Here is a 13,349-nt window from a genome sequence, read left to right as displayed (position 1 = left end):
CAAATGAGGGCCAACAACAAGTTTGTAAAATCATAAACCATGTTAGTTTTACTAGAGGGTGACATGTTATTTTGTTAAATATCTAGTGCAAGACAGAATTAAGTTTTGCAACATGTTAATCTTTGTTACAAATGGCTATGGCTACAGAATATTATGTTATAGCCCGTCTTATAGACATATATACAAACTAAAGTCATAAACAAAAGTAGGGTGTTTTTTTGTTCATTTATTGTGCCAACAAAACAGAATAGACATCAAAACATTGGTGTGATAAATTGTTATTTGTAAGGACAGTGTACTGTCTATGATGTCATCAGTGTACTGTTCATGATGTCATCTCTGTAGGACAGCTCATATATAACAAAAGAAAACAAAATGGATTTTTAAATAGCAATGACCTTGACCTTTCAGCTAGTGATCCAAAAAGCAGTTCTTTGGATGATCTTTAAATGAGGGTCTGATAGTAGAAGTTGTGTTGAACAGTCAAAAATTGCAAAGAAATTAACTTTGTATACTATAATTATGGTGATTGTTACTGTAATACATCTAGAGGATCAGATTATACAAGGCACCTTTCCTTGCAATGGCATGTCTTGTAGCAGCTTAATTAACACAGTCTGAGAAACAATCTTCATGACAAAATTAATTAAACTAAAATACAGAATAATGTTCCAAATTTTTTAATGATAATTACAAGTAGGTTGACCTTTGTTATAGCAGTATTTAATTGAATGAACAGAATGCTTGTTTAAAGGAACCACAACAAATTTTAAAACTATGGCTATGTGGCATCTAGCATACTGTTATTGCAGCAGTCTCAACGTATTTAAGTAACTCAGTCTTTGAAAGTTTTTTGTTACTGTTAAGTCACATGTCACTCTTGTTTGAATGTAATGTGGACAAGTTTTGTGAATGTGTCCATTTATGCAGTTACCAATACGGTTTTATATCCACTCGTGTTTTCAGACATGTTTCCAAACATTTTCCGTATCTGCCGCTACACGATCCTTTTGGTTAAAAATGTATCTGCTGCCTTATGCACAACCGCATTCCACAACTAGCAAATGGACACTGTCTTATGTTATTTCATTGTGTTGGATTTTAGCTGCATCCGCACAAGTGGACACACAACTTTATTCCAAACAGTAGCAGTTGTGCATGTAATATGCCATCACTTTTACAACACAGATGATGATCTTGTTAAGAGTGGGCATCTAATGTGTTGTAAACCTAAATTGATTTTCTGCAAGCCAGTTACCACATAACAGTATTTCTTAAAATAGCAGTCACAAATTTTCTTCTACATTGTGATCTTCTTTCTTTTAAACAGAATTTATTTTATCAAGAATTGCAGTGAAATGTATGCAAGAGTGATTGGAGGTTTGCCACCATTCATGGTTTTGTTAGTGCCATAAACAGCTTTGGTGGTAACAACCCGAGTTAAGAAGACCCTTGTAATGTATTCAGGAAGGTATTCACTGCTTAAATTTGTAGAAAAATATTGGCATCACATTTCAATTATTACGCCATAACACCATGGCTTTATTATTAAACATATAATTTTTTCAATAACTTAATAAGACATTACCACCTTTTCAAGGCCATGGGCAGTCTAATTCAACCCATATCAAAGAGATCAAAGATGTCCAGTCTTATGATTTAATTTTTCCTTTAAAAATGTCTCTTAATTTAATGGTACAAAAAAACATGCAATGTCATTATATAGTTGTTCATCTCTATATGACCACCAGCAAACATTCATTACCATTGAGGACAATGAAATTTGCACTGACAACTGTAAACACTGCACTTATGAAATGGCATGTAGTATAATATTATGGACAGAGTGAAGTTGGATAGAAGAAGTGACTAAATATAATAATTATAAACAGCTAAGACTTCACACTTGGTGTTGCCTGCCGCCGCTTGACATCCCAGTTGTAAACTCTAGCCATATCTGGTTTTCAGTTAAGGAAATGAACAAAATACAAACAAATACAAAATATCATTTAAAAAAACAAAAACAAAAAAGAGATCACCCAAAAATTATTTTTGTATATTATGACAAAAAATTACAAACATAAGTAATAAAAAAGTAAAATGAATGGATGTTTGCAACAAACTTGGAAACAATTCAAACCGCAATGACTGTTCTAACCCTAAAAATTATACAAAGAACATATATTGGTTTACTCAACCCCTGCAACTGCCAACAGCAATCAACAATGCTGTGGAGATTGCTGTGGAGTTTTTCATTCTCCATGGCACTTTTTTTTTGCTGTGGACTATATTAAAAAACAAAACAATTTTAAAGCATGGTATTTTGTCGTGGACATTTTCTTAATTGCAGGGGTTGTTTACTGTAATAAATATGATTATACAAAAAAGAAACCTCTGACCAAGTAATTACAAATTCCTGTACGTTTTTCAATATCTAAATCTTTAACTAACTGTCCCCAAATTAAACATAAACTAATTTAAATAGTAGTACTGTATAAAGTGTCACCAGTTTTGTGTGACATCTGATCATGTTAAGGATACTGACTTCTAATGTTGTTGTTTGATCTCGGAGGAAGCTAAGATCATCGTCAACTTGTGACAGAGTTTTCTTGGCAGTTGTCAAGTTCTTCTCTAATAACACCTGGGCATCATCTAGATTATATTCTAACATCACATTTGCCTGCAACAAAATCATACATATAATCTGTTAAACGAAAAACAACGGGGAAAATAGGTTTACAAGACACCACAAGGGATGTGATAGGTATTCAAAAATAAAAGTTAAACTGATTTTAAAAAGCTGAAACTTCTGTACCATACCTATATAAAAGTATCTTATTTTTAGCATTTCATGCAGATCAAATTCAGTCTGTAGTAAAATTATTTTACACAAAAAGCTGAAATCAGATAAAAATCTGAAAAATCACATTGCTGCACAATGTCATTCTATGAATTGTTACTGCTAATATAATCCATTTTAAACAAATAATAACATGACATGTTTTTCATGCTTGTCTTGGATACATTTCCAGGGAAACTTGGGAGAATGTACACGAGACAGACTTGCTTGAACCTTCAGTGGAAGTAACCACATATATCAAATCATTAGCAGTTTGAAATGAAAAATAGGTGCATGGAAAATACTAAAATGCCTTTCCAATAAAAAAATTCAGTGATTACACAGTTACAAAGGTTAGCCTTGTGGTATTTTAATAACATATATGGTGATTGTGTGTTTCACCTTTTCAACAATTTGATATTTTTATTACTAAATAATAACAACCGTGCATGTGGCATGCTAATTCTTGAAAACTCAAATTTGTTTGTGGTCAACCTATATTGATCATCTGCATGTCATTTACCAAAGCAAACAAGAATTCTTCAAATTTAAATGTGTTGCCAATTATAAACTGATTTAATGAATAAAGAAATAATTTGTGATATAACATTCTAGTTCTTAAAAAAAATATAATAATAATAATAACTTTAAAAATTTAAAACATTATTATTATACTTTTTAATGCAGTGAGAGGAACATTCATAGATAAAACTATAACTGAAGTGCATTGATCTATAACTTATAGTTTGTGAGAAATGTACCTAAAAGTGAAAACATAATGTTGGAGCTAAATGCAAAAGATGAGCCTGTTGCCGGCACCAGAAAAGTAATACTTATTTCTTGCTTTTGACAAAGTTTATTCTGACATAGTAAATACACTGATGGGTGATGTTCCAGCTACAATTTGTGCATGTTTTAAATTTTCTTTTAATCAGGCTAATATTTAATACTACTATGCAGTACAAAATATATAAATACAATCTGCATTCATTACGTACAAATTCAGAATCTCTGTTAAGTTTGAATAATTATAAGTTAAAAAGAGCAGTGATACTTACACCTAACCACAAACACACTTTATCTGTTGGGGGTATGCTTGCCTTGGCATAAACCTGATCTGACAGCAAAAACCTAGTTTCTAATGGTTCTGTAGAATCCTATATTTCCACACACAAAAAAAGAAGAAGAAGAAATTCACATTTATTAACAGCATAAGTGAAAAAAAACAAGAGGTATGTCAGCTTAAACAACTCTGCTACATCTGAGTTAAAAAGGAACCATATTACTATGAAACTGCATAGGTTAAACCTCATTTTGATACAGGGGTAAACAGTGATAAAATAAGCAGAATTTTTCACTAGTCCGGACAAGTACATCTACAAATCTACTTGTCCATCAATATTTTTACTTTTCCAGATAAGTTGTTAGTTTTATTCAAGAGCAAGGACAACATTTTTGATTACTCAAAATGAAACAGCATTATAACTTTTTACTTGTCTACTTGACAACCACTAAGGAACATTTTGCTTGTGCCAGCAGATTATCACTTCTCAGGACAAATGGATAAGTGCTTATTTCGAACACTGGTAAAGACAACCATTGGAACAGCCCAGATAAAGCAATTGCACATTCAGTTCTGCCTTTAGTTTCTTTGTATTGCGTATTGATTACTAAAACATTTTTTTTTCAATCAGCTGTAACTGTGCCTATCAGAGGCCATAGTAGATATGCCCACATACAGAAATCTAAAATAATTGGTTACTTGGTACCTTCAAATGGCTACTTATCCTGTAAGCAATTTAGTCAATGTATTAAAGTGAATAATCAGGCTACAATCAATAAAATATACTGTACCTTCTTTGACTGCAAGTGTTTAACAATACCAAGTGTTGTTGTAATGTCGGGAATCTGACCTTTCAACCTGGATTTAAAAACATAAATTAAACAACTGATCATTAGCTATGGTACGCTCAAGATGCTAATGCAAAATACAAACTCATCTACAGTTTTAATAAATGTGTGTGTTTACCGTATCAATGAATATGAAGTACACATATTCATATTCTCTTCATGTTTTTAGCATTGCTACATAATGTACTTACCTTTATATGACATAATCCAGACAAAAACTTGTTTGTACTGAAGAAACATTTGGCAAGTCTTGTAAAGTTCAATGTTATTAGTTACGAGAGTGCAGGAATAAATGTGATTTTAAAAGTTCCAATTTTAAGAACAGAAAACAGTTTGGCTCACTGTAACTGCCACAACTCTACATTTTCGCAAATCAGAGAGATTAAATTTTTTTTTAGGAAACTATTATAGTATTTATACTGGAAAAAGTATAGTATAGTATGGTATTAGTATAAGTATTAGCCTGAATGATAGCAACTAATACTGAATACCTTTATTTAAATGGGTTTATAAAAGGAAAAGTAAAGTTACAAATGTCATTTTCCAGGCTTGAAAAAAACAAGGACTTATTTGGAGGTGTCACAGAAAGTTGATGCAAAGAAAATTGGATAACCTTGTTTTTGGCCCTCCTACTTTCTCCACAACCCTTTTTTATTTTTAGTTAGCAACTTACCGTTACATGAGACTTCGACCGTTACATAAGATGTAATAATCTAATGTAAGTATCTAATAACTAATGGCTGAATCAAGCAATGCATTCGCTGTTGTATATATACTAATATAGTGTTGTAAATCAACTTGTCCTATAATTACTTTATTCTTTGTGGAATGGTCTGAGTGTAAAGACAGTGGTGATCTATGAATTTAGTTAACACTAAACTAATTTCACGTCTGCATTTGGTTATGTCCGATTTGGTTTTGAATGCCTGGAAATAAATTTAGGTGGTGCCTGTTAAATGACCTACCTCTTTTAATAATCATGTACCATGACATATAGTTACACGAAACAGTGAAACCCCCATAACCGGATATTCATGGGCCAACCTGAGCCCCAATTAAACAACAAAATCTGGTTTCCATGCATGGATAGTCAAGTGTATGGGGCTTAATTTGGATTAAGCTAAGAGCATTAGTTGTATGCAGCTGTTCTATATTAAATATAGAAAAAAAAGTTTTAAAAGTATAAAATGTTTGCCAATGTATTTGTACTGGACTGGACGCTTATTTACAGGCGTTTACAGAGCTATGAATATCGGTCATATGCGAGGGTCATCTGTATACACCTAGTGGTTCAATTCAAATCTTTCGTTATACAAATTATATGGTCACAGTTTACTTAAACACCATCATGTTAGTGAAAACATGATTGTAATTGGCTGCATCCACATCATTTCGTGACACTGGAGACCTATTACATATTTTGACGGATATTGTTAACAACTTCTAGTCCTTCCCAGTCTCCATGAACATTGTTTTTTGTAAATAATTTCAGTTTGATTTGACGTAAGTAAAATAAAATAAGTGTTTTGGGTTTTAGAAATAATAATTGAATTTGTGTGCAATTTAAAAAACAATCGGCTCAGAAATAAGTAACTTGTAGTAAATACAATATTTAGTAAAAAAATGACATTCCCTGATAGAAAGGACTATAGATCAACATACTGATACCATATCAGTGTAATATATAGCTGCCTTGCATCCATAAATAATACAATTCAATTTTAATTTGCTCAATGAAAACATACCCTTTTGTCAAATTTGCAATCTTTGACTAGTCATTCCAAAATTTAGTACACTGAAGATCAGAAATGGTGTTTACTATGTTTGTGACCACTATCTTTTGTTCATTATGCTTCAGTGACACTTATCTAGCCATTAGTAATGACCTTTAATTAATATTAGTTGTTCATTCTTCTTTTTATAAGAAACAAATAAAAATAAATAATTTTGTTTAGCATAAGCGTATGAGACGGGGCGGGGCAATTGCCCTCTTAGTGCTGGATCAAAACATCAAATTGGGGCAAAAATAATAGAGATATTCGGGGAAAATGTGCTAACCTCAGACCTTTAATTCTTACCATGTATTTCAATCATTCTACCATGTAATCCATGTAAAAATGTGTAGTGATTTATTTGCAACCCTATATAGCTGTTTGGTAGTAATGTTAATATGAATAAATGTTTTCCAGGTTCGGGCATTTTCGTTTAATTCGGGCAAAAGCCAGTCTGCCCCCAACCCCCTTCAAAAATGGGAGCCTGTACACCTATGTTGTTTAGGATTTTACTGATTAAACAAACAGCAGAAGTGATCGGGTTATTCGTAATGATTACATATTTGTGCCTGAACCTCTTTTGAATATAGGCACATTAATAAAGTTAAAAGAAGAGATTACATATCAGGTGATAAAATTAATGTACTACGATTTTATGAAAATTAAACTTGATTATCGTGTTCTTGAGAAAAATGTTTCTGAAAATTGTGTAAAAGATGTTACGACTATGTTCAGTATGGCAAACAATGCAAACATGTGACTTAAGTCAGACCTAATTCATTGCAAACATGACCATGTGCGTGAAAAATAAAATAGAAAAAAAAAAGGTTTGATTTGACAAAAAGTCACGATAGTCAGGTTTGTAGAAACATTGACGTAAGTATCTTTATCACCAAATGTCAGTTTTGTTCGCCAGCTGATATTTCCATTAGCCCATGCTGAATTGGTGATCGGCTGGCGCGAGCCTAGTGCATGGAGAACAAATGTGATTTTAAAAGTTCCAATTTTAAGAACACAAAACAGTCTGGCTTGCTTAACTCCCCAACTCCACATTTTTGCAAATCAGAGTAATTCACATTTTTAGTACAGTAGGGAAAGAGATTTAAAAAAAAAAAAAAATCAATATCAAAATAAGGGGAGAAAACGTTGGTAGTTGTTGTTTTTGCGTGAAGGATATAGTTTGGAACCAGATGTCAAACGCAATTATTTAAAAATATATTTTCCAAATAATTATTATTAAATGAAAAAATATATATACATAAAATAATAAAATTCCAGGACTTTCCTGGGGGTTAATTCATTTTTCCAGGAGTTTTAAGCACTTTCCAGGATGAAGGTAAAATTTAAGCACTTTCCAGGGTTTTCCAGGATGCGTGCGAACCATTTTTGTGATCACTATTTTTTGTTCTTTATGTTGCTGTCAGTCGCACTTCCACGGAAAAAAACATGGGTAGTTTTTGTTATAAATACTGTATTACTGCAAACAATCTTTTTAAAAATATTGCGTGAAGGATGTAATTTGTACCAGGGTCCAGAAAATGCATCAATATTTTCTAAAAGTCTGGACTTGCTGGTGCCATCACATAATTAATCTACATGTAACATTCATAATGGTCAAAACAATGCACCACCCCCACCCCACCCTCAACACTAAAGGAAAAGAAAATATAGAACTTAGAAGTCACCTTGCTTTCTTGGTGTTAAGGTTGTATTCCATAAACTTGTATTTACTGTGCAGCTCATCCAGTCTGCGTAGAACATTCTCTGCTGATTCACTGTTTTCCAAGCGCTTCATAAACTCTTCCACATCCTCCTGAAAGTAGTTTAGAAAACCATTACCTGCTTTGAATAGTTTTCAATGAACCTTTCAATTCTTATGCCACAAACACATTGGCTCAGTCATGTTGTAACACAATCATGTTCAAGGCTAAACAAAAATATTCAATCATGTTACTAATTTATTTGACTGACATTAATTGAGCAGACCACAAGTATCAAAAAACAAAAACACATTTTGAATAACAAACTACACATATGAAAAGATGAAATGCTTTTTTTATTTTTGGATGTATCCAGACAGAGAGATTATTAAAAAAAAAAAGAGTACATAACGTTGGAGTGAGCTATATTACCAAATTATTTAATTACATTTTTTTATTTTTTTATTTCAGTATGTCCAATTGCAAAATGTTGGATCTAATAAGTATTTTTTCCACTAATGGAAAGTAACTGATTAGTTGCTATATTTGAAAATGATGACCAAATTTACTCTGTCTGGAAAATTACGATTAGTCATCTAAATTAAAAGTACCGTAACGACGAAACCCAATTGCTTTCACAACAAAATTGGATCAATAGTGAAGTATTTTAAAATAGCATTTGAATTTTGGAAATTTGTTTAGGCGTAAAAAGGTGGCAATATATATATATATATATATTTAGGGATTTATCTCATAATCATACTTTTCTGACTCAAAATCTTGGATGCATGGGAAAATCTGAAATTCTGCCAACTTTTCAGCCTGGCATGGTTACATTTTGACTAAATAGTGAGTATTTTTTAACTGAAAATGGGTACCTTTTTTTTTTTAGTATGTTTCGGTTTAGGTATTTTGACCTGCTCCCAATAGACCTATTTCATATTCCTATTGTGCATGTGCGTGTTATGCACAGAACATGCAGAGGAGCACTGTAGTGCTGCTGGTGATTGCCTAATTAGTAATTATTCTATCAGTAGGGAACCCAAAAGTTCTGTCGACAAATTCTTATCGGAGATGTTTGTGAATTATTGCTTATCACGAAATATAAAATATTTTGTTGTTAATGCCAGAGAAATCATTATTTTAAATCTGTACACAATAAATATTGGATATGGGCTGAAATAATATTGATGTATGTGCATGTGCATGCACGTATGTATGCAGATATTTATCTTACTTAACATGATCGAAATATAAAGCAATATACTGATAAAATGTATTTAAAATATATTCTAGATTCTTGTCAGGATTTCTTTTCACCCAGTTACTTACAATTTTGTTCGGTGTTTGGAACAAAAATGAAATGATAAGTATGAAATTTGAGCTACATTAGAATCAGGCCCGTAAGAACGATATTTGGAGTTGGGGTGGAGGGGGTAACAATCTCTAGTGGAGCAACAGTCTAGTGGGTTGGACACAAGCCATATTTTAAACAGGATTTTTATATAGAGTAGTTAAAAGTAGGGTTGCTACCAGCCTGAGAATGGCCAAAAATGTAATTGTATTGCATTTACAAATATTTACATTCGAATCAAAAATATTTAGCCTAAGAAAAATGAAAGTTTTATTTTTGAGAGATTAGACTACAGGCAACAACTTGATAATATGGCTACAAACTCAAAATGGTCCCTTTATAATATTATAAACTAATGAGAGTTTATTATGCGTAATCCTAAGGTACTTCATTTGAATGTTGGAAGCAAACATATCAAGAACAATGCCTTGGACAATGGACAATCAACAAAAAGTAAACAGGCCAAGGAATTTAAACCAAAATAATAAAAAAAGGTGAAGGAAAATTAACAGTTAGGGCCGAGTGGGAAACTGTGGAACCTTCCAGTGTGGTACAGCATCCATGACTGTGGAACATTTCCTGCAACATTGTCCCACCTACCAGAACCAGAGAAAAGCAGTCTGGCCTTCAGATGAACCCCTGAAGGAGAAACACTTTGGCCCCTTGAAAAACCTATGGAATACAGCAGCTTTTGTTCAAGCCACTGGGGTCCCTGTCTGAGCTTACAACGAAGAAGAAGTTTTGGGTTTGCAATAAATATAGCATATCACTTGAAATCCATATATTTGTTAAAAGGTACAATTTTTAATCACAAGATTTTCTTCAAACACATTCAGGTGCATTAGTAAATGAATGAAGGAATGAATGTTTAACACCCCAGCATGAAGGTGCATTAGTAATGTCCAATTTTTTTTTATTTCAATAGCAATTTTGCCAGCATTCTTAAAATGGGGCAGGACGTAGCCCAGTGGTAGAACCCTTGTTCAATGCGCAGTCAGTGTGGGATCGATCCCCGTCGGTGGGCCCACTGGGCTATTTCTCATTCCAGCCAGTGCACCACGACTTGTATACCAAAGGCTGTGGTATATACTACCCTGTCTGTAGGATGGTGCATATAAAGATCCCTTGCTGCTAATCAAAAAGAGTAGCTCATGAAGTGGCAACAGCGGATTTCCTCTCTCAATATCGGTGTGGTCTGACGCCATATAACCGTAAATAAAATGTGTTGAGTGCATCGTTAAATAAAACATTTCTTTCTTTCTTTCTTAAAACAGAAATGTCATGTACCCAGTGTATTGTTACTGTAAGGAAATTCAGTATAATATCCGCCAGGTCCCCTCCATTATTATTTGGGTTGGGGGTTGGGGTTGGGGTTGGGGTTAGGGGGAGGGAGGGGGGGGACCGGGCAGATATTTTTCCGGAGATTCAAAATGACGTCATTCAAATGCAAAATTAGCTATATTATTACAATGCTTCGCCACATTAAAATAAAAACTGGTCTACAAACCATGACCTCTATAAAATTTCTATAACAAGCAGACAACAGTGTTTACACAAATTACAGGTTGGTATTTTTATTTTTTTTCATAATTCTGGACAAAATATTAATTTTAAATTTCAAAAGAAATGAAAAGTACCTTTTGTCAAATATATCATATCAAAAAATTACTGTTGGATATGTTTTATTTACTGCATACGAAGCCAAAACCCTAACAATAGGCAGGAAACGGTTGAATATTTTACCACTTAACTTAAAAGCAAAAATCATTTCCCAAACAATGTCAATAATTTTTATATCCTGCTACAAAAGCTTGCCACCGTCAAACCCACGATAGCAACTGCCGTCGGTGCCGTTGTTAAGTTCGAGCCCTGCACGTGCAGATGCCGAGATGGTAATGGGATAATGGCTTACTGTCAGCCCAATTCCATGACTAATTTGCTTCAAAAAATTAATGAGTTTGCCTAGCAGAGCGGTATTGCAATCTTTTAAAAATATACTTTCACTATCTAAAAAACGATCGTCTTACAACAAATTCTGCTTGAGGAATGCCTGATTGAGATATCAGTTCATTGCTTGACGCTTCTGTCGCCATGTTTTCGATTACGGTGTCAAAGTTATTTTTATCCCATCAACATTGCCTTGGGATTCTGCGCAGTCACGTTGATTTGTTTGTCGGGACCCCACGAAAGCGATTGAAATGTTCACGCAGTATTATGAGAAGTCCACCACTGCTGGCCACTTAAAATAAACAATATTGAAGCCAGTTCCCTCCTACAAAGAATATGCTATTTGATATCCCGACACAGCCGTGTCTGCTTGTTTCATGGCAATCTAAGTCTAATAAGTGAAATAATGTTCTTATTAGATGGGTAGAAATAAGTTGAATTTTTTTTTTGTCTAATGTGGGAATGGCCCACTTATCGCTCTAGGCTAATGTGCCTCGATATCTGAGCTTGCGCATCGAGACATGACCGGGTGTGCATCCTACTGAACTGCGCATAGCTTATCTAATATTACAGTTAGAAGGGAATGAAAAGTATGACGACGTAGTTCGTTTTCTCCCCTTTATCCACGTTTTAGAATTTTTTCATTGCACGCACTAGAAGTGGGGAAAATATTTCTGCAAAGTTTTTGGTCATCAAAGTCATCCACGCTTTACCTGAAGGTAAGTAACTATAATAATAATCGGACTAATGACACCATTAGCACACTGATTTATTTATCATCAGCTATTGGATGTCAAACATTTGGTCATTCTGGCATTGTCTTAGAGAGGAAACTCTATATTTTCCCATTAGTAGCAAGGGATTGGTTTTTTTATGCCATCCCACAGACAGGTTAGTACAAACCACAACCTTTGATATAGGGCCTACCAGTCGTGATGCACTGGTTGGAAAGAGAAATAACCCAATGGTCCCACCGACGGGGATCAATCCTAGACCGACCGCGCATCAGGTGAACGCTTTACGTAATATCTAAAACACATTTAATATTGTTCATATCGGATTAACAGCTGTTGAAATCAGAGTGCCATGGGTGGGTTAAGCTGGGTTGGCTATAACATCCCCCAATCACTATCCCCGAATCACCATCCCCGCTACTCAAGTTGAAATACGAATTAGTAACTTTTCACCCATCTCACGGACTGTTGGCATTTTACGACATCAATGAAACCAAGTAACCAATCTAATTAAAATTAGCTCCACTATTACATGTGGATCTAACAGCAGCCAGTTGGAGCTCATGTCCACCAATCAAAACCTTACTTGCAGAATCATGCCAGTGATTTGAAAATAATTTGAAAATATTCCGAATTATCCTAAGGGTATACGATATGTTTCATGTGAATTACGAATGCCTTATTTAGACCAGTAGAACTAATTTTAATCAGATTGCTAACAACATTGCGTAGTCTCCAATGTCCAGATAACATTTCGTCTGTAAATAATAATTTAAATATTGACCAATCACACTTCGCCTTTTATAACGTTATTTGGGAGCATACAAATTCTAAAAATATCGGCGAGTCTATTTTAGTGGCCGCAGTACAGCGAACCATACCAAAACGTACGGGATGGGTTATCAGTCTTCAATTTTACATTAAAAATTATTTATTTATTTATAAAAAACCCCCAACTAAATCAGTCTTCAGTTTTACATTACAAATTATTTATTTTATAAAATAAAACATGTTTTAAGGCATTCGTAATTCACACGAAACATGTCGTATACCCTCAGGATAATTCGGAATGTTTTCAAATTACTTTTAAAT

General features: G+C 33.7%; 2 protein-coding genes across 2 annotated transcripts in view; one reads left to right on the top strand and one right to left on the bottom strand.

Annotated features, from left to right (window-relative positions):
• Positions 1 to 211: 211 nt before the first annotated feature.
• On the bottom strand, positions 212 to 11,760 carry LOC121370437 (prefoldin subunit 3-like). Its single transcript, XM_041495658.1, has 6 exons — positions 11,604 to 11,760; positions 8,208 to 8,335; positions 4,694 to 4,760; positions 3,898 to 3,996; positions 2,542 to 2,680; positions 212 to 1,957 (listed from the first exon to the last, which is right to left on the bottom strand). The coding sequence occupies exons 1-6, from the start codon at positions 11,667 to 11,669 to the stop codon at positions 1,893 to 1,895; spliced, it is 564 nt and encodes a 187-aa protein (XP_041351592.1). The 5' UTR covers positions 11,670 to 11,760; the 3' UTR covers positions 212 to 1,892.
• Positions 11,761 to 12,080: 320 nt separating this feature from the next.
• Positions 12,081 to 13,349, top strand: part of LOC121370436 (cullin-5-like) — a 34,655-nt gene continuing 33,386 nt past the window's right edge. The window contains exon 1 of the mRNA XM_041495657.1: positions 12,081 to 12,242. The gene's annotated coding sequence lies outside the window, so the exon portion shown is untranslated. The remainder of the gene's footprint in view (positions 12,243 to 13,349) is intronic.

The sequence above is a fragment of the Gigantopelta aegis genome, chromosome 4, assembly GCF_016097555.1.
Source record: "Gigantopelta aegis isolate Gae_Host chromosome 4, Gae_host_genome, whole genome shotgun sequence".
Taxonomy (NCBI): domain Eukaryota; kingdom Metazoa; phylum Mollusca; class Gastropoda; order Neomphalida; family Peltospiridae; genus Gigantopelta; species Gigantopelta aegis.
This window is presented reverse-complemented; position numbering and strand designations above follow the sequence as displayed.

Coding starts and splice junctions, on each gene's coding strand:
- LOC121370437 (XM_041495658.1), bottom strand. CDS start 11,669: ATGGCGACAGAAGCGTCAAGCAATGAACTGATATCTCAATCAGGCATT. Junction 8,336..11,603: donor TTCCTCAAGCAGAATTTGTT/GTAAGACGATCG, acceptor AACTACTTTCAG/GAGGATGTGGAAGAGTTTAT. Junction 2,681..3,897: donor AAGTGTGTTTGTGGTTAGGT/GTAAGTATCACT, acceptor ATTTTGTTGCAG/GCAAATGTGATGTTAGAATA.